Source organism: Neophocaena asiaeorientalis, unplaced genomic scaffold, assembly GCF_003031525.2.
Source record: "Neophocaena asiaeorientalis asiaeorientalis breed wild unplaced genomic scaffold, Neophocaena_asiaeorientalis_V1.1 scaffold31, whole genome shotgun sequence".
NCBI lineage: Eukaryota > Metazoa > Chordata > Mammalia > Artiodactyla > Phocoenidae > Neophocaena > Neophocaena asiaeorientalis.
Window position 1 is genome coordinate 2,072,604 of NW_020175320.1, and position 22,833 is coordinate 2,095,436.

Here is a 22,833-nt window from a genome sequence, read left to right on the forward strand (position 1 = left end):
TAAAAATTGTTTAATAATAAGTTAATCTTTGGTTTCACAATGTGTTGGCACAGACTTTTTTCCCCATTGGCCCACTCTTTGCCTACTAGCTCCTTTACTGATTTTTTACTATGTTTTAAAATAGTTTATAACCCAGATTGGCCATCATCTTATGCTTTAGCTCCTTGATTTTCCAGTTCCCCTTAGCCCTCTTCTGTGATAGCACAACTTCAAGGCCTACCTCACTCTGACTTTTATTTTCATTTCTGTACCCTTAGAGAAAAGCTTGGATCTCCCATCTCTCCATCTTAATATTTTAAATTTAAATTTAGATTTAGAAATAACTTGAATGTTACACTTAACTCTCTTTTTTTGGAAGTGGCCTTTATACTTTTGAAATGTGTGAGGGTTGCACCATTGGCATGGTTTTAAGGCAGAAAAGAAGAGGTAATTTTTTTGGTTAGTTGAATAGAAATTTCTCTTTTGATCCCCTATGAGGACTTAATGTCCCTTGAATACTTGGGAGATGTTTTCTTATAAAAGTAGTGATGTTAAATCTAAGAAATCCTAGATGGCCATAGGAGGCAGGGAGTGGAGCTAAGCACAGGGAGAAGCAATGACTTACAAATAAAAGCAGAAAAAAAGAAATACACATTTTAAGCTAATTTTAAAAATTCAGTGATGAGGAACAAAAATGATCTCTAGAGAATGTTGCCAACTAGTAATAAATTCTTTTGAATCTTAAAACACATATACACACACACAAAACATTGGCATAATTTAGTAAATGTATAAAGATTCTATAGGGAGGACTTGGCTGTTATTTGAAGTAATTGCAGGTCTTTGCTCTTGGCCTTGTAGCACACTTGATTCCTAGCATACACATCCTAGCATAATATATAACAATGTGGCTTCTTCACCTAGTGTAGACATAAGTACTATACTTTCATGGTTTTGTAAAAAGGCAGTAACACACGTATTATACTTTGAAAGTTAACTCATTATGCTTTACATAAGTGGTAAAGGCTATATTGCTTTGCATTGTTAATTATGAAAAAGAAATAAAGCACATTTGAAGATAGTATTCTGGGTATATTATGTGTTATATTGAAAAAAAAATCACAAAACAATTTCTAGACATTGTGTGGCTCTTTCACGTTTGAGTTTGTGAGTTTTCCCCCAAACTTTGTTTTCATTTAGAAATGTTTCTATTTCCCCATTTTTCTTTTATTTGTCTTCTTCACCCTTTTACACCCTAGTTCTAGCCTCAGTTTTACCCAAAGTTGATTTGAATTACACCAGATTGCAGCAAGCAGAGAAGGCGCAAATGGACACTGAAGATGAGGACAAGAAATATCTACAAGAATGCCAGAGTAAATTCGACAGTCTGCAGAAACAAATCTCCCAAAAGGAGAAACAGCTGTGAGTATATTTGGAAATAAATACTTGTATTAACATAATTTCCCCCTCTTCCCCCCCCATTTTTTTGCACATAATGGTAGACAACCTATATTTTTATTTATTTAATGATGCTGGCTAGGTTGTGGAGTTCTCCTTCCAAAAAAAGAAAAAAGAAAAAAAAACTAGAAAGCATAATTGTGATAAAACTTATGTTTTTGCTCCCTTTATTGTTTATAGAGTACTTTCAACTGTCTTGCTGTCTTCTTGCTCAAGGAGACTTTTATTCTTTTTGCTGTTGTTCAGCATTAATCTGACGGCCATTATGTTTCTAGATACTGAGTATAATAGGCCTTTGTAACTCAAAGGAGCTTACATTATGAAAGGAAGTGATATTTTCTGAAAACATTTTTATTAGTACTTCATATGATAGATCTATATATTACCAGCTAGGAAAGATGTCAGTATATGTCACTGAGTTGAAAAAAGTAAGTTGCAGACAGTATGCTAAGTATTATCCCATTTTTTATAAAATTAAAACTGTGTATGTGTGTATTTACATATACATAGAAAAGAGTTTAAAGAATACAGATTCTGGAAAATGGTTATCTCAAGGGAGTGATGGTAAATTGACAGGGGTATTTTACTTTTTACTTTATAAACATCAGTATTTTTTTCCCCAATAAATATGTACCACTTTGTTATTAAAGAAAACAGCAAAACGACAATAGAAAATAAAGAGTTGACCAAAAAATCCAAAAATTTTGGTCAAAGGTTGACCAAAAAATTCATTTGTGTTTTTCCATAAGATGTTCCAGAAAACCCCGAACGAACTTTTTGGCCAACCCAATATTATGTTTAACAGATCATTCACAAGATCACATACCATGTATGATGTGTAACTTGCTAAGCTATCTTTAAATCCATTGAGGTGTTTTTAAGTTCTTTTCTATTCTTGATGATTTTCTGTCTAGTAGTTCTATCAGTTATCAAGAGAGTATTTGTTGAACTATCCCAACTATAATTGTGGATTTGTATATTTCTACTTTTAGTTCTATCAGTTTTTGCTTCTTGTATTCTGAGTTCTGTTGTTTGGTGCCTACACATTTAGGATTGCTGTGTCTTCTTGGTGAATTGACCTTTTTATCATTATATAATGTGGCTTTTGTCTCTGGTAGTTTTATTTGCTCTGAAGTCTATTTTATCTCATATTAACATAGCCACTCCTGCTTTCTTCTGATTAATGTTTTCATGTAAACAAAAGATTAATGTTTACATTTTCTATCTTTTTAATTTCAGCCTAATGTGTATCATTATATTTGAAGTAAGTTTCCTATAGTGCATGTTTTTTATCCATTCTGCCAATCTCTCTTTTAAGGATGTATTTAGCCTATTTACATTTAGTATAATTGTTGATATGTTAGAGCTTAAATCTGCTGTTTTGTGTATTTTCATTCCTCTATTCGATTTTTCGTGTCTTCTCATGGGTTACTTGAACATTATTTAGAATTCCCTTTTGATTTATCTATAGTATTTTTCAGTGTATCTCTTTGTATAGATTTTTTAAAGTGTTTACTCTAGACATTGTACCATATATCTGCAACTTTTCACCACTGGTATCAACATTTTACTATATCGAGGGAAGTGTGGAAGCCTTAACTCCACTTAGGTCTTTTTACGTTCTCTTTTTTACAGTATAATTTGCTTAAATATTTCCTCTATGTAATATTGAGAACCACATCAGACAATGATATAGTTTCTGCTTCAACCATTAAACATAATTTAGAAAACTCTCTATTGTTCTTTCTTCATTCCTGATGCTCCAAGTTTCCTTCTTTGTGTCTGAAGAACTTCATTTAGCCATTCTTCTAAGGTAGGTCTGTTGGCAACAAATTCCCTTAGTTCTCTTTCATCTGAGAATGTCTTGATTTCACCTTATTTCTGAAGGATATTTTCAGAATATCCTTAAAATTCTGAGTTGACGGTTCTTTTCTTTCAGCATTTGAAAAGTGTTTTGCCACTTTCTTTTGGTCTTCATAGTTTTTTTTTTTTTTTTTTGCGGTACGCGGGCCTCTCACTGTTGTGGCCTCTCCCGTTGCGGAACACAGGCTCTGGATGTGCAGGCTCAGCGGCCATGGCTCACGGGCCCAGCCGCTCCGCGGCATGTGGGATATTCCCGGACCGGGGCATGAACCCGTGTCCCCTGCATCGGCAGGCGGACTCTCAACCACTGTGCCACCAGGGAAGCCCTGGTCTTCGTAATTTCTGATGAAAGGTAGACTGTCATTTGAATCATTGTTCCTCTAGTTACCCTCCAGATTCTTTCTTTGGATTTATCCTTTTTTGCCTTTGGTCAGCTTCTTGGGTCATTAGGCTTATCTTTGCCAAATTTGGAAAAATTTCAGCTATTATTTCTTCAGATATTTTTTTTTCAGTTCCACCTGCTTTTCCTCTTCTTCTGGGACTCTGATATCATGAATGTTAGGTCTTTTTTTTTTTAGTAGTCCCATAGGACCCTGACACTATATATTTTTTTTTCGGTCAGTTTTCTTTCTGTTGTTCAGATCGGGCAATCTCTGTTGTTCTGTTTTGAAATTCATTCATTCTTTCCTCATCATCTTCATTCTCCTAATGAGACCATACAGTGAGATTATTTTATTTTTCAGTTCTAAGATTTCCGTTTGACTCTTCTTCCCTTCCAAAATTTCCTTTCTTCCTTTCAAAACTTCCTATTCATGAATTTGTTTCAAGCGTATTCTTTTTTTTTCAGAGGAGTTAAAATATAAACTGTATTTTAAATGATACCCAAGAGTCTAAGTCATTATCTGGGCAGGAGAGGGAATTTCCAGGTAGAGGAAATGACATTTTGGGAGTTTTGTTTTGTTTTGTTTTAGTTGAACTATAGGTGATTTACAATATTGTGTTAGTTTCAGGGGTACAGCAAAGTGATTCAGTTATATGTACATCTATATTTTTTTCAGATTATTTTCCCTTATAGGTTATTATAGGTAATTACAAAATATTGAGTATACTTCCCTGTGCTAGGCAGTGGGACCTGTTGGTTATCTATTTTATATATAGTAGTGTGTATATGTTAATCCCAAACTCCCCCCTTTCCCCTCTGGTAACCATAAGTTTGTTTTCTATGTCTGTGGCTCTATTTCTGTTTTGTAAATAAGTTCATTTATCTAATTTTTTTTTAGATTCTACATGTAAGTGATATCATATGATATTTGTCTTTCTCTGTGTGACTTACTTCACTTACTATGATAATCTCTAAGTCCGTCTGTGTTGCTGCAAATGGCATTTTATGGCTGATTGATATTCCATTGTATAAATATAACACATCTTTATTTAGTCATCTGTTGATGAACATTTCGGTTGCTTCCATGTCTTGGCTATTGTAAATAGTGCTGCTGTAAATTGGGGTGCATGTATCTTTTCCAATCACTGTTTTCTGCAGGTATATGCCCAGGAGTGGGATTGCAGGATCAAATGGTAGCTCTATTTTTAGTTGTTTTTTTTTTTTTTTGCGGTACACGGGCCTCTCACTGTTGTGGCCTCTCCTGTTGCGGAGCATAGGCTCCGGACGCGCAGGCTCAGCGGCCATGGCTCACGGGCCTAGCCACTCCGCGTCATGTGAGATCTTCCCGGACCGGGGCATGAACCCGTGTCCCCTGCATCGGCAGGCAGACTCTCAACCACTGCGCCACCAGGGAAACCCTATTTTTAGTTTTTAAAGGAACCTCCATACTGTTCTCCATAGTGGTTTTACCAATTTACATACCCACCAACAGTGTAGGAGGGTTCCTCAAGCATATTCTTAGTTGGTCATGGGAACATTTTTATGGTGGCTGCTTTAAAATTCTTATTAGTTAAATCCAACATCTTGAATTATCTGACATGTTGCCATCTGTTGATTTTTCCTGGAATCTGTTGATTTTTCCTGGGTCTTGGTATGACAGGTATTCTTCAACTGCATTCTGGACATTTTGGGAACTATGTTATGAGACTGCATCTTACTTAAATCTTATGTTTTAGCAGTCCTCTACTGAAATCACACCAGCAGGGGAACGTGGACACTGACTCTTAATACCAAGTGGGGGTAGAAGCCCAGGACCATCTTGGATGGAATGGAGAAGGGTGCCTAACTAGTGGGCAGGGCTTGAAATCTGTGCTTTCCACTCAGTCTCCATTGACACTGTGGAGAGGGAGAGTGGTGCCTTGTTACCATCAAGTGGGAGTGGAGTCCATGCTTCCCTCTTGGTCTCTGCTGACACCATCCTGGAGGGGAGTGAGAGAGGTATTTCACTAACCCCAGGCCAGGGTAGAAATCTAGGTTCCCCACTTGGCCTTTGCTGACACTGTGGAGAGGGTGAGAAAAGCCTTGTTACTGATGCATAAGAATAAAGGTCCATGCTCTCCATGTGACTTCCACTAATACTGTAGAGGTGGATGGAGAGAGATACCTCATTACTGCTGGGTGGTGGTAAAAAAGTCCAGGCTCCTCACTTGCCTCTTTTTCTGATACTACAACAGTGGGAATTGGGAGAGATGCCTCATTATTGCCAGGTGAGGGTAGCAACTAGGCTCCCCATTTGGCTTTTGCTTACAGTGGTTGGGGTGGGCATGGTTTTTTCCTCTGGTGTTTTTTTTTTGGAATAGGGCATTTATCGTTGGAAAGGTTTCTATCACGCTAGGCTGCTTCTTCCTAGCTCTTTGGCAGGAGAGAGTAGGCTTTTCTTGGGGCTTTTTTTGTCTGTGCCCATTGCTGTTTGTGGGTTGTGGGCTTCTACATCCAGTCAGAGCTATAAAGAAGGCAAAAAGAAGCCTCAGGGAACTCATCACCATGTTATTCCTTGAATCCTGGCTGGTCTGCTTTCTTCTCTCCCCCTTTCAGGATATTCTTATGTTTGTTTATATATAATGTCTAGGGATTTTAACTGTACTTAGTTGGAGGGATAGGTAGAAATGTGTTTATTCCACCTTGTTCAGAACCGAATTAAGTTCCTTTTATATCTACCACAAAAATAACATTTTGAGAAATTGGTATATAGAATAAGGCTTTAGGCCAGGAGGTATTACCTTGGTTGGAAACTTACATCATTTGTAAATTGTGAAACTAAAACTCACATGCGCCCCCCGCCCCCCCCCAAAAAAAAACCACCACTCGGCAAACGAACATTTTCTCTTAATTTTAAGACTTTCACAAAAGCACTTTCAGGACTCCCTTGGCAACAGAAATCACAAAGAACATTTAAGTCATCAAGTTTATTAATGGTGCCAAGGGTTTTGTTGTTTAAGTCCCTGTACCCTGCCAAATGGAAAAATGTGAAAAGTAAGACTGGGACACTTTGCCAGTCAATAGAATACAATCTTGAAACTTCAGTACTCTGTGTTACTGAATGACTTTTCTAGAGTTTGACAAAAGGGTAGGTAAGACAAGTCTGATATTAATTCTACAGTGATGCCTCTATTTGATCCCTGCCCAAAGAATGACCCAAATAATGCTCCAGGGACCTGGTCCTTCCCTGTAGAGCTAACCTACTCAATAGGTCTTGGGTACAGCTGTGGAGAGAAGATGTTTGTCCCTGCTGAAACTGTGAAAATAATTTCATTTCTCATTGGGTGCCATTTTGGTAGAGCATAAACATGTTAACAATTTGGAGATCAAGGGGATCCCTCAGAAAAATTGGAACTGTTTCTGTAGAAATAGGCAGTTGGGACTTTGTCCAAGAAAAACAAATTCCATTTTTTCACCTAAAATGGAAATAACTTTTTTTGGTTTCTGATTATGAAAATATTACATGCTGTTGACCAAATGTAAGAAAGTATGGAAAAAAGTGAAGAAAATTTAAATGGGATATAACTTTTTTTTTTCTGGCTGCGCTTGTGGCATGAGGAAACCTTAGTTCCCAACCAGGGATCAAACCCAAGCCCCCTGTAGTGGAAGTGCGGTGTCCTAACCACTGGACCGCCAGGGAATTCCCTGGATATACCTTTTTCTAACATTTTGATGAACATTCTTTTTGGGTATGCATAGATATTTTTTGCTTTTTATCAATAGAAAGAGGATCATGCTACATGCTCTTTAGTATCTTGTTTATTGAATTTACTACATTATGGACATTGTATCATATCAGTTACTATAGGTCTACACTATTGTATCTCAGTTAACCTAAAGGAATCATTTAGCCTGAAAAATTGTGCTTTATTGTTTGAATTTGCATATCTTTGATTACTAGTAATAGCCTTTTGTATTTCTTTATTTTGTGAATTGCCAGTTCGTAGCCTCTAGTTTTTCCTCTGTGGTGTTCAGCTTTTTAATATTTATTTATATAAGAGCTCTTTATGTGTTTATTGTGGGTTTTTCACATACAGTGAAAATGTTTTCTAAGTTTATAGTTTTTTTGTGTGTGTTTTTAAAAAATTAATTTATTTTTGGCCGCATTGGGTCTTAGTTGCTGCTCACGGGCTTTCTCTAGTTGTGGCTAGTGGGGGCTACTCCTCTTTGCGGTGCAGGGTCTTCTCATTGCGGTGGCTTCTCTTGTTGTGGAGCACGGGCTATAGGCATGCAGGCTTCAGTAGTTGTGGCTCGTGGGGTCTAGAGCACAGGCTCAGTAGTTGTGGCATACGGGCTTAGTTGCTCCACAGCATGTGGGATCTTCCCGGACCGGGGCACGAACCCGTGTCCCCTGCATCAACAGGTGGACTCTCTACCACTGCGCCACCAGGGAAGCCCCTATAGTTTGTTTGTTCATTTGTTTGTTTGTTTATTTATTTATATCTTTTTTTTGCAGTACGCGGGCGTCTCACTGTTGTGGCCTCTCCCGTTGCGGAGCACAGGCTCCGGACGCGCAGGCTCAGCGGCCATGGCTCACGGGCCCAGCTGCTCCACGGCCCATGGGATCTTCCTGGACCGGGGCACGAACCCACGTCCCCTGCATCGGCAGGCGGACTCTCAACCACTGTGCCACCAGGGAAGCCCTATTTTTAAACTTTGTTCATAGTGGTTTTTTTCATTTAGACGTTTTACATTTTTATATAGTTCTTTTTTCCCTTTATGGTTTCTGCCCTTCGTGGTCAACATGTATTTTGACAATATATTTTAAATAACTTAAAAACAAAATTTTTCCTTTGCTTTTTCTCTCAGTTTTTTCTGATTCTGGATGATGCGGCCACTCAACAATGCACTCACTCTGTACTTTGCTTACTTCAGTGTTAGTAGCATATACCTGTCCCTCTGTATCCCTTTTAAATTTGTGGTGAAATGGTATTTATCAACAATTTGTAAATTCCATTTTGAGGTATCTTGTCTCTTCAACCTTAATTATAAAATCTAAAATTGCTTCACTGAAAATAATTTGGCTGTAGATGGAAATGCTAACTTTATGAGGAAACAAAAGTAATATTAACACAAAAAAATAATATAATGTAATACGGTGATATTCTCAATATTATGACATAACATTATAATTAAAAATGTATAGTATTAGGAACTATGGCATTATTAGTATATACCTCACCTGTTACAACTACTTATGAGCAATAATTATTGGAATTATTTTGGGGGGGTTTCCTAAAATGTAAGAATTTGACTACTTTTGTTTTTCCAGCTAGCACCTGTTGTTTGAATGGTGAAATAGAGCTTTCAAATGTGAACTGGCATTTTCAGACAGTGTGAATTTTCCTCTAGTGTCTCCCTGGTTTTAGCTCTGTACTGTAATGGGTCAGCTTCCAACAGTAATCTGCAAAGTAGCACTTGGCACCAGGGCTGATTTTTCTGTTTCTGATGTTGAATTGATTTTGTGGTTGCTGTAATCCTTATATCAGAATAATACTTTTCATTAGTTTGTGGTAAAAATTTTCTCATGGTCCAGAACATGGTTCCATTTCTAAGATATAACCAGTCTTTATAGTATGGTGTGCCCTTCCACGCATTTTCCATGCTTATACAGCATTTATGTATACAGAGTTAATAAATGACAAATTGTCATTTAGCAGGAGGTTTTTGTGATTGACAAATTAACTGAGACTTTGAGATCTGAAAACCCTGTGCTACTGAACTTGTTTTCTAAAAAATATTTGTGAAAGAAACTACCTGAAGAATTGCATTACAAAGGTGAAAGTAATCAACCAAAGAGATGCTGTTAATGAAGAATACATACAACCGTCATGTGAGAAACAACACTGAACTTCTCTGTATTATTTGTCATTCAAGGGTGCAACTGGAAACCGATCTGAAGATTGAGAAGGAATGGAGGCAAACTTTGCAAGAAGATCTTCAAAAGGAGAAAGACACCTTATCTCATCTTAGAAATGAGACCCAACAAATCATTAGTCTTAAAAAAGTAAATAATGGTGGTAAAACTTAAAAAATTCTATCTTGATGACAGTTAAGTTATTTAAAAAGAGGATCAAATAATAATTTACTTTTATACCAAGGAAACAGAGTATACTGGTCATCTTTAAAAATATCAGTAAGGAGATTAAATGAATGGAAAATAGCTGATAGTTGATAGAGCAGCTTTTTTTTTTTAGAGCAGCTATTTTTTATGAAAAGCTGAAGGATACATTCCTATCCTTTAATTGTATGTATGCAGTGTCTAGTTTGTTTCTTTTAAATTGCATTTTCTGTCTTTTATTGTTTTGAAGGAGTTCCTTCACCTCCAGGATGAAAATCACCAGTTGAAAAAAATATATCACGAACAGGAGCAAGCTCTTCAAGAACTTGGCAACAAACTTAGCGAGTAATTTCTCTTTTTTCCTCCAACTAAGTAGTCATTGACCCTTATTAAGTTATGAGTGTGCCAAACCAAGTAGACAGAAGAGTTTAAATATAAAATAGAAAGATATGAACTATTAAAAACAAAGCCAAAAAAAAAACAAAGCCAAACAGCAACTTTAAAGATTAACAAATAAGGGTGTGGATTGGAGAGATTTTTTTTAAAGTTCATTTTAGTAAGTGTTAGCTCTAAACATTTTCCAGTAGATGAAATCTAAGACTCTTGTTTAATTTCTTCCAATCAGAGAATTCAGAAGTTCATTTAATATATTTTTCTCAGAACAAAAGTCAAATTTTCAAAATATATGGAGAGAACTTTTTCAGACTGTTCTGAGAAGGAGCCAGCATTGTGAAAAGTGAATAGTATTTGATGTTGTCTGGAGTTGAGGCTTGACTTCATGCATTGTGGGTGGTTCTGTCACAATGAAGTGTTACTGGGTTTATATGAAGACAAGAAGGAGAAATGGCGTTCTGTCTTTCTCACATTTTCCTCCTTATTCCACATGGTCTGTGTTTTGGATTAGCTTCATCTTTGTGCCCTGATTGAACATATTGTCAACTATCTAGGGTAAACTCTGGAGTGTTTAATTTAGTATTGAATGTACCACTGTCACATTAAAAAAAAATAGTGTCATTTTTTTTTAATACAAACAAGTAAAAGAAAGCCACAATGACCCATAAGCCTATCACCTATATAAATCCCTTTGATGTTTTATATGGTTAGAAAATTCAGAGAGCACCAAAAGGGGACTTCCCTGGCAGTCCAGTGGTTAAGACACTGCGCTTCCACTGCAGGGCACGTGGGTTCCATCCCTGGTCAGGGAATTAAGATCCCGCGTGCCATGTGCAGCACGGCCATAAAAAGACAAAGAGCACCAAAAGGTATAAAATAAACAGTTGCCTCCCTCCTCCCAAGTATCAATCCCCAAAGTTAGCTAACCTCAGAACAAATCCATATATGAGGATTTCATTATATATATGGATATGATTAGCTATATATATATGTCATATATATCTTTTGTAATCATTAAACTGAATAGAAATACTGGAATGGAGACTTAATTGCTAAAGTTGGGATTCCATTAGGAAGTCTTGAGAGTGATTACCAAGGGCATAGTAAAGAGTAGTGTCCTGGGACTTCCCTGGTAGTCCAGTGGTTAAGACTGTGTGCTTCCAATGCAGGGGACGCCAGTACGATCCCTCGTCAGGGAACTAATATCCCACATGCTGTGAGGCTCAGCCGAGAAAAGAGTAGTTCCCTAAAACCACAAAAGGAAATACCAGCTCTCAAAAAGATAAAGATGTTTTTGTTTCTACAAAGAACAATTTGCATTGTGATTTCAATAAGCAAGATTTTTATTCTAATCTGGCATCCATTCATTGATCATTTTGAGCCAGACCAGGTGCTGATTTTCCATGTATTCATCCGACACATACTATGTGCCAGGCACTATTCTAAGTGCTAGGGACTCAACAGTGAACAATCCCCACAACAAAAAATATATTTACATTTATTTAAGATCATAAAGGTTTAATATGAAAACAGGTTAGAATAGTAAAATAAGGAATGTGTATTACTTTTCACCCATCTCCCACTCAATACTAGAGACTTTATAGTTGTATTAGAGGCATGATCACTTAGATGTCCAGATAGCTGAATTCAGAATTTCGTTGTTTTCCTTTTATTCTGGTTCATTGATTCTCAAATTATAGTTTTGTTTTTTTGTGGTTTTTTTGCTGTACGTGGGCCTCTTACCGCCGCAGCCCCTCCCGCTGCGGAGCGCGGGCTCCGGACGCGCAGGCCCACCGGCCACAGCCCATGGGCCCAGCCGCTCTGCGGCATGCGGGATCCCCCCGGACCTGGGCACAAACCCGCCTCCCCCGCATCGGCAGGCGGACTCCCAACCACTGCGCCACCAGGGAAGCCCCTCAAGGGTTTTTTTGACTACTAAATTTTTCCCTTGTATACTGACTGCATACCTAATCCCTGTGTAACGGCACTGTATGCATGTTCTTTTGAAGTTTGCTGGTTTGTGTGTGTGTGTGGTAGGATTTTTTTGCTTTTTTCTACTTTACTTAAGAATATGAGTTAAAAAAAAAGAATGGGGCTTCCCTGGTGGCACAGTGGTTGGGAGTCCGCCTGCCGATGCAGAAATTACCAGGACTCTTCCAAATGTAGTACTCTGTAAATGCTATTCTTTCCATATAAAGAAACTTACAGATTTTTTTTCCTCAAAGGAGGGGTTTCAGGATTATCAGAGGCTTGTATAATTTATGGATGTTTTCCTATAGTGTCATAATTGTATCACATTTATTACATTCTCATGTTTTATTTTGACCCTTCTCTATGCTGTTTTTATTCTGTGGAAATATTTTCACAAACAAATACATATTTCTAAATAGAATTTAATTAAAATTAATAATATAGACATCTGTTCCTTGTCTGGGACAAGGAAAAGTTGTTCTTGTACATTGTGTTTAGTGGAACTGTAACTGATACTCTTTTTCTTTAGGTACTTTGGCAATTCTTATCAGAAGGGGGCAAGCTTTTTAGAGTCCATATTTATGAATAGAGGCATTTTAACCAGAAATATATCAATACCAGTAAATTTTCATATAGAAAGTATTTCTGTAGTGAATGCCATTAAGTAAGCTCTTTTATTCCATACTTAGTTTTTCTATATAGCAGTTACTGTTTTGGCCAAAATTCCCACCAGCATCAATTTTCCTTGGATACATTTTGTAGATCTGAATTCAGCCAAGAAAATTTGATTACTCTGTTAATATTTTTATACTGTGTAATTTTACATTGATTATTCCCACTGTAAGAGTCATTATGCACCAGATAAAAGACTAACACTTTGTTTTTATGTCTTGGAACAGAGCATTTGTAGGGCAAAGCAAGTTTCCTAATGTTCTGCTTCAGTAGCAGAGACTTTAGTATTTTATGTACCTTTTGATCCAGTAATCACATTTCTAAGTTGTTATCCTAAGAAAAATAATACAAATGTTTTGGTCATTTCAACTTTAATGAACAATTTTGTGGCAAAAAAACTTGAAACAAGTTGAAAGTTCAGCACTGGATAATTATATAAACTACATACTTCATATTCTTTTTCATGGTATACCATGTAACCATTTAATATAATGATGTGGCAGATAGTTAATAACAAGTCAGTAGCTCTAAGCCTTTCAGGATATATTGTTAAGTCATGTGGGAAACTGTAAATAATTTTCCATTTGAAATACACATACTCATTGATATTTAGAGATTATCATCTCTGGGTAGTGGGATCACAGATAATTATTGTTATTTATAGTCTGTATGTTAATATGTATTTTCAAAAGGTGAAAAACTATCACAATTATATCTTCCTTAATATTTCCACTCTCACTTACCACTCTTTTGCATCTGCTAGAGAAATAGTGTTCATAATGGTTAACCTGTCGGCTTTGGGGTCTCAGAGGACCAGGGTTTGAATTGTGGCTTCCCCAGTTACCACCTAAACTTCAGCAGGCCTCACTTTTTTCATCTTGATAAGTGTTTTTGAAGACTAAATGACATTATGCATGCAAAGTTTATAGCATAGTGTCTGGTACATCATAAGGCTACAGTAAATAATAGCTGTCATTAGTAGTCATAACCACATGAAAACACCAATATGCTTTTTTTTTTTTAATTTATAAATTTATTTATTTATTTTTGGCTGCGTTGGGTCTTCGTTGCTGTGTGCAGGCTTTCTCTAGTTGTGGTGAGCGGGGGCTACTCTTTGTTGCGGTGCCCAGGCTTCTCGTTGCGGTGGCTTCTCTTGTTGCGGAGCACAGGCTCTAGGTGCGCAGGCTCAGTAGTTGTGGCTCACGGGCTTAGTTGCTCCACGGCATGTGGGATCTTCCTGGACCAGGGCTCAAACCCATGTCCCCTGCATTGGCAGGCTGATTCTTAACCACTGCGTTACCAGGGAAGCCCAATATTGTTTCTTTAAAAAAGCAAATTTTAAATCTCAAAACTGTTTTTGCTTTAGGACATTTTGGAAATATAGGAAAATATTAAATATAATCCCACTAGCCAAAGAAGGTCATTAGAATAATATAGTATATACAATTTTATATCCTATGAAAATTCAATACCTTTCTAATGAATTACTAGACGGTCTATATTTTAAAATGTGTACTGAAATTTGGACCTATTTATAATCTTTTTAGATCAAAACTTAAAATAGAAGATATAAAAGAAGCCAACAAAGCATTGCAGGTGAGTGTAAGTATTTTCCTCAAGTAGGAAGGTATGGATATATGTGAAAGTCTCCAGTAAAGGTAAGGCCCTGTGTACTATTATTGAATCCTGGGATATATAGAAGCAGAAGCAGTGAATGGGGAGCTTGTAGGATGGGGTCCATCTCTTCCCTATACCTTTAGAACACATTATTAAAATTCCTCATGTTGGAAATGACCTTGGAAATAATTTTGTCCACTTTCCTACAAAGTGTGGTAAGATAGAGTGAAATTGCATTTGAATTTGATAATCCTTAAATTCCTGTGCTAGTCTATTACTTACTAGTTTTTGACCTTCATCAAGTCAAATATCCCCATGGAGTCTCAGTTTTCTCTTCTGAAATTGGCTTATGATTTTGCATAGGGTTGCTTTGAATATTGAGTAAGTTAATGTATATGATAGTGATTTGGTACAATTTATTAGTATATGGTTCTGAATGTATCTGGATGCAAGAATCTCTTTACAACAGAGGAGAAAATACAGTCCCTGTGTGAGTACTTCAGTGGCAGATGGCTTCCTACTACACAAGCTACCCATTTGGTTTATCAAAGTGTTACATGAAAGTAATTTAAAAAGTCAAATTGTACTAGGAAAACTTAAAAAAAAAACAAAACGGAAGCAGTCTCTTGTTTTCACCCTCTTGTCCCTTATCCACCCCAGCTCCTGCCACCAGAAGGAGGCTACTTTTAATTCCTTTAGTTGTTTCTTCTGGTATTTATTCCCCTATTTCTTAAGTACTATTTAGACCTATCTGTTGCCTCATTAGCATGGTGGATGAGGAGTTTTGTTCAGTCTCACCCTGGTCTGTCTTCTCTTCACTGCCCTCCCAGTATAATTAAGTAAAAGTTTTTGTGACATTTATTTACTGTGTATTCTTTATTATGACTATTTAAATATTGTTCTGTGCTGGACCAGGTAGTATATTGTAATTATATTTTCTTTCTTGAACTACTTTTTATTTCCTCTGGAGTTAATATTTACTCTCCCCCTACCCGCCCCTTTAAGTTTTGTTATATTTGAGCATCAGCGTTTTCTTATACTTTCAAACAATTCTGTAAAGTGCTTCTTGATAAAAGGTTTTCACATAGTAATATGAGTCGGGTAACTGGTTAATTTTCTTTTTCCGTTGGAGTCATCCCTTCTGGAGTCTTTTTCTTTACTGCTCCTGTCTGGTCTGGTCACTCTTTTTCTTTTTTTTTAATAAATTTATTTTATTTATTTATTTTTGGCTGCGTTCGGTCTTCGTTGCTGCGCGTGGGCTTTCTCTAGTTGCGGCTAGTGGGGGCTACTCTTTGTTGCGGTGTGTAGGCTTCTTTTTGCGGTGGCTTCTCTCGTGGAGCACGGGCTCTAGGCGTGCAGGCTTCAGTAGTTGTGGCGCACAGGCTTAGTTGTTCCGCGGCATGTGGGATCTTCCTGGACCAGGGATTGAACCCGTGTCCCCTGAATTGGCAGACAAATTCTTAACCACTGTGCCACTAAGGAAGTCCCTGGTCTGGTCACTCTTGTCTTGGCATTTCCCTTTGCTGCCATTCATTCTTTCAACTGTTTTGGGGTGTTTTTTTTTGGCCACATCACACGGCTTGTGGGATTTTAGTTCCCTGACCAGGGATTGAACCCTGGCCCTCTGCAGTGAGAGCGTGGAGTCCTAACCACTGGACTGCCAGGGAATCCCCACTGGGCAGTGCTTCCTTTAATAGCCTCCTAGGAAATGGTGAATGGAGATAAAGATTTTATGAATCTGTATGCCTTTATTCTGCTTTCACACTTTTTTTAGGAGATACGTAGGGATGTCTGCCCAACTGTCACTTTTTAAACTCTGTAAGATTTTTTCACTGTTAAATATATATCATATATGCAAAAGAGGACACATATAGTATAACTTAAAAACACTGGCACAGGGCTTCCCTGGTGGCACAGTGGTTGAGAGTGCATCTGCCGATGCAGGGGACACGGGTTTGTGCCCCAGTCCGGGAAGATCCCACATGCTGCGGAGTGGCTGGGCCCATGAGCCATGGCCGCTGAGCCTGCGCGTCCGGAGCCTGTGCTCTGCAACGGGAGAAGCCACAACAGTGAGAGGCCCGCGTACCGCAACAACAAAAAAAACACTGGCATACTCTGTTTTAGCTTATAATAGAACATGTGTGCTCCCTGATTGCATTCCCCTCCCTGTAGTAACAGTCCTCTATTATGTTGTTTTTCTTATAGTTTTATCATTCATGTCTAGCTTTAACAAAATATTATCCAGATTTCCCTGTTTTTATATGTATGAAAATGGATTTATATTTGACTTTGTCTTTTTTTTTTGGTCCTTGCTATTGTCCAGTTGATGGGTCTGGAACAGCTGTCCTACAGTTTCTCACATTTCAGATTTTATCTGATTGCTTGTTCATAGTAGTCTTAAATTTGTTACTCTAGCCCCTTATTTAAGCCTGTAAACTGGAAATTAAATCTAAAGGCTTGGTTGGATTCAGGTTCAGCCTTCTGTGAGACTTTTTTATTTCTGCTACCATATTTTTAATATTCAGCAGGCTCTTTTTTTAAATTTATTTTTGGCTCTGTTGGGTCTTCGTTGCTGTGTGCGGGCTTTCTCTAGTTGCGGCGAGCGGGGGCTACTCTTAGTTGTGGTGCGCAGGCTTATTGTGGTGGCTTGTCTTGTTGCAGAGCACGGGCTCTAGGCGCACACGGGCTTCAGTAGCTGTGACTCGCGGGCTCTAGAGTGCAGGCTCAGTAGTTGTGGCACACAGGCTTAATTGCTCCGCAGCATGTGGGATCTTCCCGGACCAGGGATCGAACCTGTGTTCCCTGCATTGGTAGGTGGACTCTTAACCACTGTGCCACCAGGGGAGTCCCTCAGCAGGCTTTTATTCGCTCAGTTTTCCTTTTTAAAATAGCATCCTGTTATTTTATCTCTGAGGATATTCATTATAGTTTCTTTAAAGTTTTATTTTGCTACTTCCATTCTGTTTCTTCTGAATTCCATTCTTGGGTTTGTTCTTTGGTTGGAGTACCTCATGCCCCAATCTTTCCTCAAATGTTGGATAATCTCCCAATTTCGATAAAAGGCACAAAAAAAAAATCTTGAAAGCCCTGTGTGTGTTGGTTAGGTGGATGGGGATGGGTTGTAATAGACTGGTAGGCCTCAAGCATAGAAAAATCTGTTAACTTCCGAACTGATGGGTATCCTTTCTCAATGTTAGTACCTACAAGACTTCTCTCTGGGGCAGTTGACTTTCTCTAGAGAAGGATCCTCTAATATCCTGTTAGGAGGGTTTAAGCTGTGTGGCTGACATTCTGGAACTGGGCAGAGAAAAATAGCCATTTGTTTGCTGAGCAGTAGCTTGCTCCCTTCTCGTTTTGGCTCTGCTTGTAAACAGCTTTGTTTCGTTGAGGAAGCTACTTCAGCTGTCTGGGTGTCAAGTTTTCTTATTTGTAAAATGAAAGTTTGAAGGTGCTGATCTCTGAGGTCCCTTCCAGCTAATACACTAGGCTTACCGTACAGTGTACAGCTTTTCTCTTTGGGAGAGGGGCAGGGTAAGTTCAGTCAAATTAAAATAAGTCTGGAAATAAAGTTGGAAGCTCAACCCTGATGTCAGAAGGTTACTTCTGAACCAAATGATACTGCTTGGAAATCTGCTTCACATCAGGCTTTCCATCCCTTACAAATATAGCTGGGCAGGAAGCAAAGTTGCTTCCACTAGGTGGCTTTGGGACATTTGTCAAATCACTTTCCTTTTTATGGTGTTCTTCAAGTTGGATTGAATTATCTTTACGGCCCCATCTTGATTTAAAAGAAAATTCCACGATTCAAGTCATGTGACTCTGCTGGTGTGTCTGATATGAGCTGTCTAGGTTTTTCCCTTTTCTTTTCTTTTTTTTTTTTTTTTTAAACCTTCACTTCTTACAATCCTGTGTTCGAAGGAGCCTTAGACTGCCTGAAGTGCAGTAACCCAACACCATTTGTCTTACCTCTGCTATATCAGATAATAGCTGCTGGTTAAGACTGTGAAATAAAAACAGCTGATATTAACCTTGTGACCTTGATCTGTGAATACTTAGTCCTTGTCTCACTTTCTTCAAAGAACTCTGTCAGGTAGAAAAGGCTTTCAAGACAACTCAGGCTTTTGAGAAATATGTCTGTGGGCTCTTCTGCTTGGAAGACTTTTCTCTCATTAGCTGGTAAAGGTCTTATGCCTTAGAGGTACACTGTTGTAGGTGGCACTTGTTCCATCTCCCAAGTGGTAATCAGATATACTTGGTTCTTTGGAAGCAGTGGCAATGTAGCTTAGCCTGGGCTGTTTCTGAAAGGGAGATGTGATGAGATTAATCAGAAGCAGAGGACTCTTCTTTCACTTAGGTCTTCTTGAAATAAAACGGGCACAACCTAACAAAGTTGCTTTCACAAGGGAAAAAAAAAATGCTTTTTCTAGCCAAGAGCTTGGTTAGTTAAGAATGTGTCAAAATTTTCCCTCCAAATTCTTCAATAATTGTTTTCAATTTAAATCGACAACAACAAAGAAAGAATGGGTCAAGTTAGAAATTTTAGGTATCAAGTTAACTTCCCACCTGTTCGACACTACTTATATTTGCCACTAAAGTTTACATAGTAACTATTAAATTTGTGAGTTACAGAAGGTGAGGGAAATTAATAGCAGTGTAGAACTGAATTTAAGGTGAAGTCTTACCTAAAATAACAAAATCAATCATCTGATTTCCAAAATCTCTTCAAATTTTGTGGATTTGCTGTATATAAGGTATATATACATAATGCCAGACTCATGCATTTCACATAATGAAAATTTATCCTTCAGTGTTTCTGGACTGGATATTCTTTAGGGTTCTTTCCTTTTTTTTTTTTTTAAGTGTAAAGGGTGTTTTTTTTTTAAATTATGTGTAACACAAAGTTAAGTCAATAAATTTTTAAGGAATTTCACATGTTCTGATTCTTTCCACTGCCAGTTACCTTAGTTCCTCCAAACTCATAGTCTTCAAGATAAAATAGCCCTTTCAAAAATAAGTTATCATGTGAGTCAGCCCACAATTCTTTTAGTTAGGCTTCTTTGATCTCCAATGAAATATGGACACACTTCGGGCTTCCTGGTGGTGCAGTGGTTGAGTCCACCTGCCGATGCAGGAGACACGGGTTCCTGCCCCGGTCCAGAAGATCCCACATGCCACAGAGCGGCTGGGCCCGTGAGCCATGGCTGCTGGGCCTGCGCGTCCGGAGCCTGTGATCTGCAACGGGAGAGGCCACGGCAGTGAGAGGCCCGCGTACCACAAAAAAAAATATATGGACACACTTCAAAATTCCCCTCCTGTAATCTTTGGGATCCAATTTCCTCAAGTGATTTACTTTAGGACCATGTTTAGTGTCAGGAGATGGATCTTCCTGGTTCTGAATTTGACACCCTCTAAAAACGTATTAGGTTCAAATCATATTCACTCCTAAGCCATCACACCCTAGAACAGTACAGATCATTGGGATATGCCAATACCTAAGATAAAAAGTTTGACTGTTACGTTTTTCATAGTTTACTTGGCAGCTCTGTTTTGTAGTTCTTTCCCACAGATCTAACAGGTAGTTCTATGAGTAAAGGAAACCACACAGTTAATCTATGAGGCATTTCCAACGATGTAGGTTTACTAGGGTTCTTTCCTTAAAGAGAATTACTTTCCATAATAGATTTTTGTTAAAAACATTTGTCATGTTAATGTTCAAATATTCTGTTGTAAAGAGAATAAAATGAACCATGACCCAGTTTCACTATTTATCAATATATGGCCAACCTTGCTTTATTTATATTCAACCCACATCCCTTCTTCCTCACCCAGATTATTTTGAAGCAAATTCCACACTTGTTAAATCTACAACTATTTCAAAGAAAAGGACTCATTTTTGGTTAATCTACATATCTATTCCTATAAAATGCTCTTAGTTGAAAATATTTTCACATGTAACTTTGTTACCAACTTGAGCATTAATATTTGTATTTTTCCTACTAGGGACTGGTTTGGTTGAAAGACAAAGAAGCAACACATTGTAAACTTTGTGAAAAGGAATTCTCACTCTCTAAGAGAAAGGTAAGGGAGATAGGAAGTGAGTCCAAAAGTTATGTTGCAAATATGGCTAATTTTATTCAAAATTTTTTTCTCTGATTTTTCCATTTAATAGCACCACTGTAGAAACTGTGGGGAAATTTTCTGTAATGCTTGCTCTGACAACGAACTGCCTTTGCCTTCTTCACCAAAGCCAGTACGGGTTTGTGATTCCTGTCACGCATTACTGATTCAAAGATGCTCATCTAACTTGCCATAATACTCCAGAACTAAATTCTTATGTATGAAAAGTACCTACGATGAATGTTATGTATGAACGTGTATACAGTGTATTCAGACAGTCCCTCTTAAGCAGCTTTCAGACAGCACTGGTACCAGTTTTACTGTCCACATATTCAACTCACGGGAATTATAAATTGTATAATTTGACATTTCCTCCCCCACTGTAATTCAGAAAGAATTTGATAGGGCATGCTTTACAGTAACTTTATCCTATTTCCTGATGTAGTAATCATGTAACTCTTTTCTTAATGCCATTGAGAGGTCAGATAGCATAGCTAACACATTTGCCTTATTTTGTAAAGACCTTAAAAATAGGGCTGAATTCAGATTGTTTTATTCTCCAGATTGTCAAACTGATATTTGATGGTGCCTGTAATTTTCTTAATGCACTTTAAAGCTTCACAGTTCTGAAAAATTGGAAATGCACATTTTAGAAGCATTTATATTTCAACACATTTTTCATTACCTTGGTAAGATTTCACAATATTTATTTGCTCTGCCTTCCTCTGCCCATTTTGCGTTAGAAAAGGCCTTCCTTCTCTAAAAAGTCAATGTGACATTTGCTGATAACTTTCAGATAACAGTGCGTTACAGAGGTATTATTTTGCCTGAAAACTTTTTATTTTGAAAGTAAGTTAAAATTCCATATGCACTTCTTCGGGAGGACTCACACCCCCTTTGAAAGTCAAAACATAAACCCTTCCCCAGAAAAAAAATGTAGTAGCAGGGATTACAGGCTGATTTGATTCTCGCCTAAGCATTTAAGAAGTCTAAAGTGCAATAAAACTTTGCTTTTAATATGACAGTCTTGAGTAAAAAAATTCTGTATTATGTTTCCATTCCACTAACTTTTAGGAAGCATTACACTGTAGCAGTCTACTACTACAGTATATGTACAGAATAAAATATTTACCATTTACTGAGCACCTCCAAGCCAGGGCCTAGGGTAAAGATGTAGTTTCAGCCCTGCCATTAAATTCATATTTGAACTATTTAAAGCATGAACGTCAATAAACACTAATCCCTGCCATAGCAAGAATTTAATCCAGTTACCCTTGTATAATTAACCATTTGAACAGCCTCACCACTTGGGGTTCTACTTTTAAGCCTAATTTAAATCATGCACTTTAAGTCTGAGAACCTTTTAAACATGTCATAGGTATCTACATTACTCCTAAGAGCATTAATGAATCATGGCTACCTCCCTCCCCGCTAGGATATGGTTGCTTATTCTATAGAATTGTTTCCTCAGAGTACATTCTTCCATTGAAGTTTAAAATTATTTAACTTTCTAAATTGCCAAAGTATGAAACCATTGTTTTACTTTCGGATTTATCTTCTCCCTAATCCAGTTTTCAGTGTTCAGTTTGAACTGACATACTGATTTATAGGTGGTCCTTAATGCTCTGATAGGAATATTTGAGACATGAATTATATTCTTGGAACTATTTTGTACTGATGGGATTGGATTAACATTTTTATGATTGCTGAAAATGAGAATAAGCAAAAATGAAAAGTTTCAAATACTGTTTTTTATAACTGCTTAAATTTAAAATGTGATTTTCTTAAATTCCAAGGCTGGTTTCATTCAACAAATAAACCACGATTTTTAGTCCCCCTTTAAATTCTTTGCCACTCAAAACTCATGTCATCACCGTTGATTTGGGCTGTTTGTAGGCAGGCTTTTATGACAGTAATACAAGTTGCTCCATTTTGTTTTGACTTTTATCTAGAAACCATTCTACTTATTTTGGATTTTATGTTACAGAACTGTCAGTTTGTACTTTGTGAACTTCACATACCATTCCCTCATCTAGGAGTACTACCACAGTAATGCTATCATGGTGCCAAGGAATTGTGATTGTAATTCTTCTATCCAGAGTTTTAAAATGTGAATTTTATATAAATAAAAGATCTGAAAAATTAGCCCACTTTAGAAGGCGTACGTTTTAATAGGGTAATCCTGGGGAAATAAAAGCACGTCATCTTTTTTTAAAAAGTGGTATGAGCCTAGTACTTAAATAGGTAATTAAGGGAGTACAGGCAATAAGATGAATCACTA

The 22,833-nt window shown here is 37.5% G+C and overlaps 1 protein-coding gene and 1 pseudogene across 3 annotated transcripts in view; one reads left to right on the top strand and one right to left on the bottom strand.

The window, feature by feature from the left end:
• RUFY2 (RUN and FYVE domain containing 2) overlaps nt 1-22,697 on the top strand; it is a 54,676-nt gene extending 31,979 nt beyond the window's left edge. For 2 of the 3 annotated variants that reach the window (XM_024765546.1, XM_024765547.1), the window contains exons 13-18: nt 1,282-1,401; nt 9,599-9,728; nt 10,033-10,127; nt 14,366-14,414; nt 20,436-20,513; nt 20,605-22,697. In XM_024765546.1, the coding sequence (XP_024621314.1) occupies nt 1,282-1,401; nt 9,599-9,728; nt 10,033-10,127; nt 14,366-14,414; nt 20,436-20,513; nt 20,605-20,748 (616 nt within the window). In that variant the 3' untranslated portion in view covers nt 20,749-22,697. Of the gene's footprint in view, nt 1-1,238; nt 1,402-9,598; nt 9,729-10,032; nt 10,128-14,365; nt 14,415-20,435; nt 20,514-20,604 lie in introns of those variants that run through there. The other variant, XM_024765548.1, reaches the window with a different exon arrangement.
• LOC112413587 (uncharacterized) lies at nt 19,976-20,094 on the bottom strand (annotated as a pseudogene).
• Nucleotides 22,698-22,833: the final 136 nt, after the last annotated feature.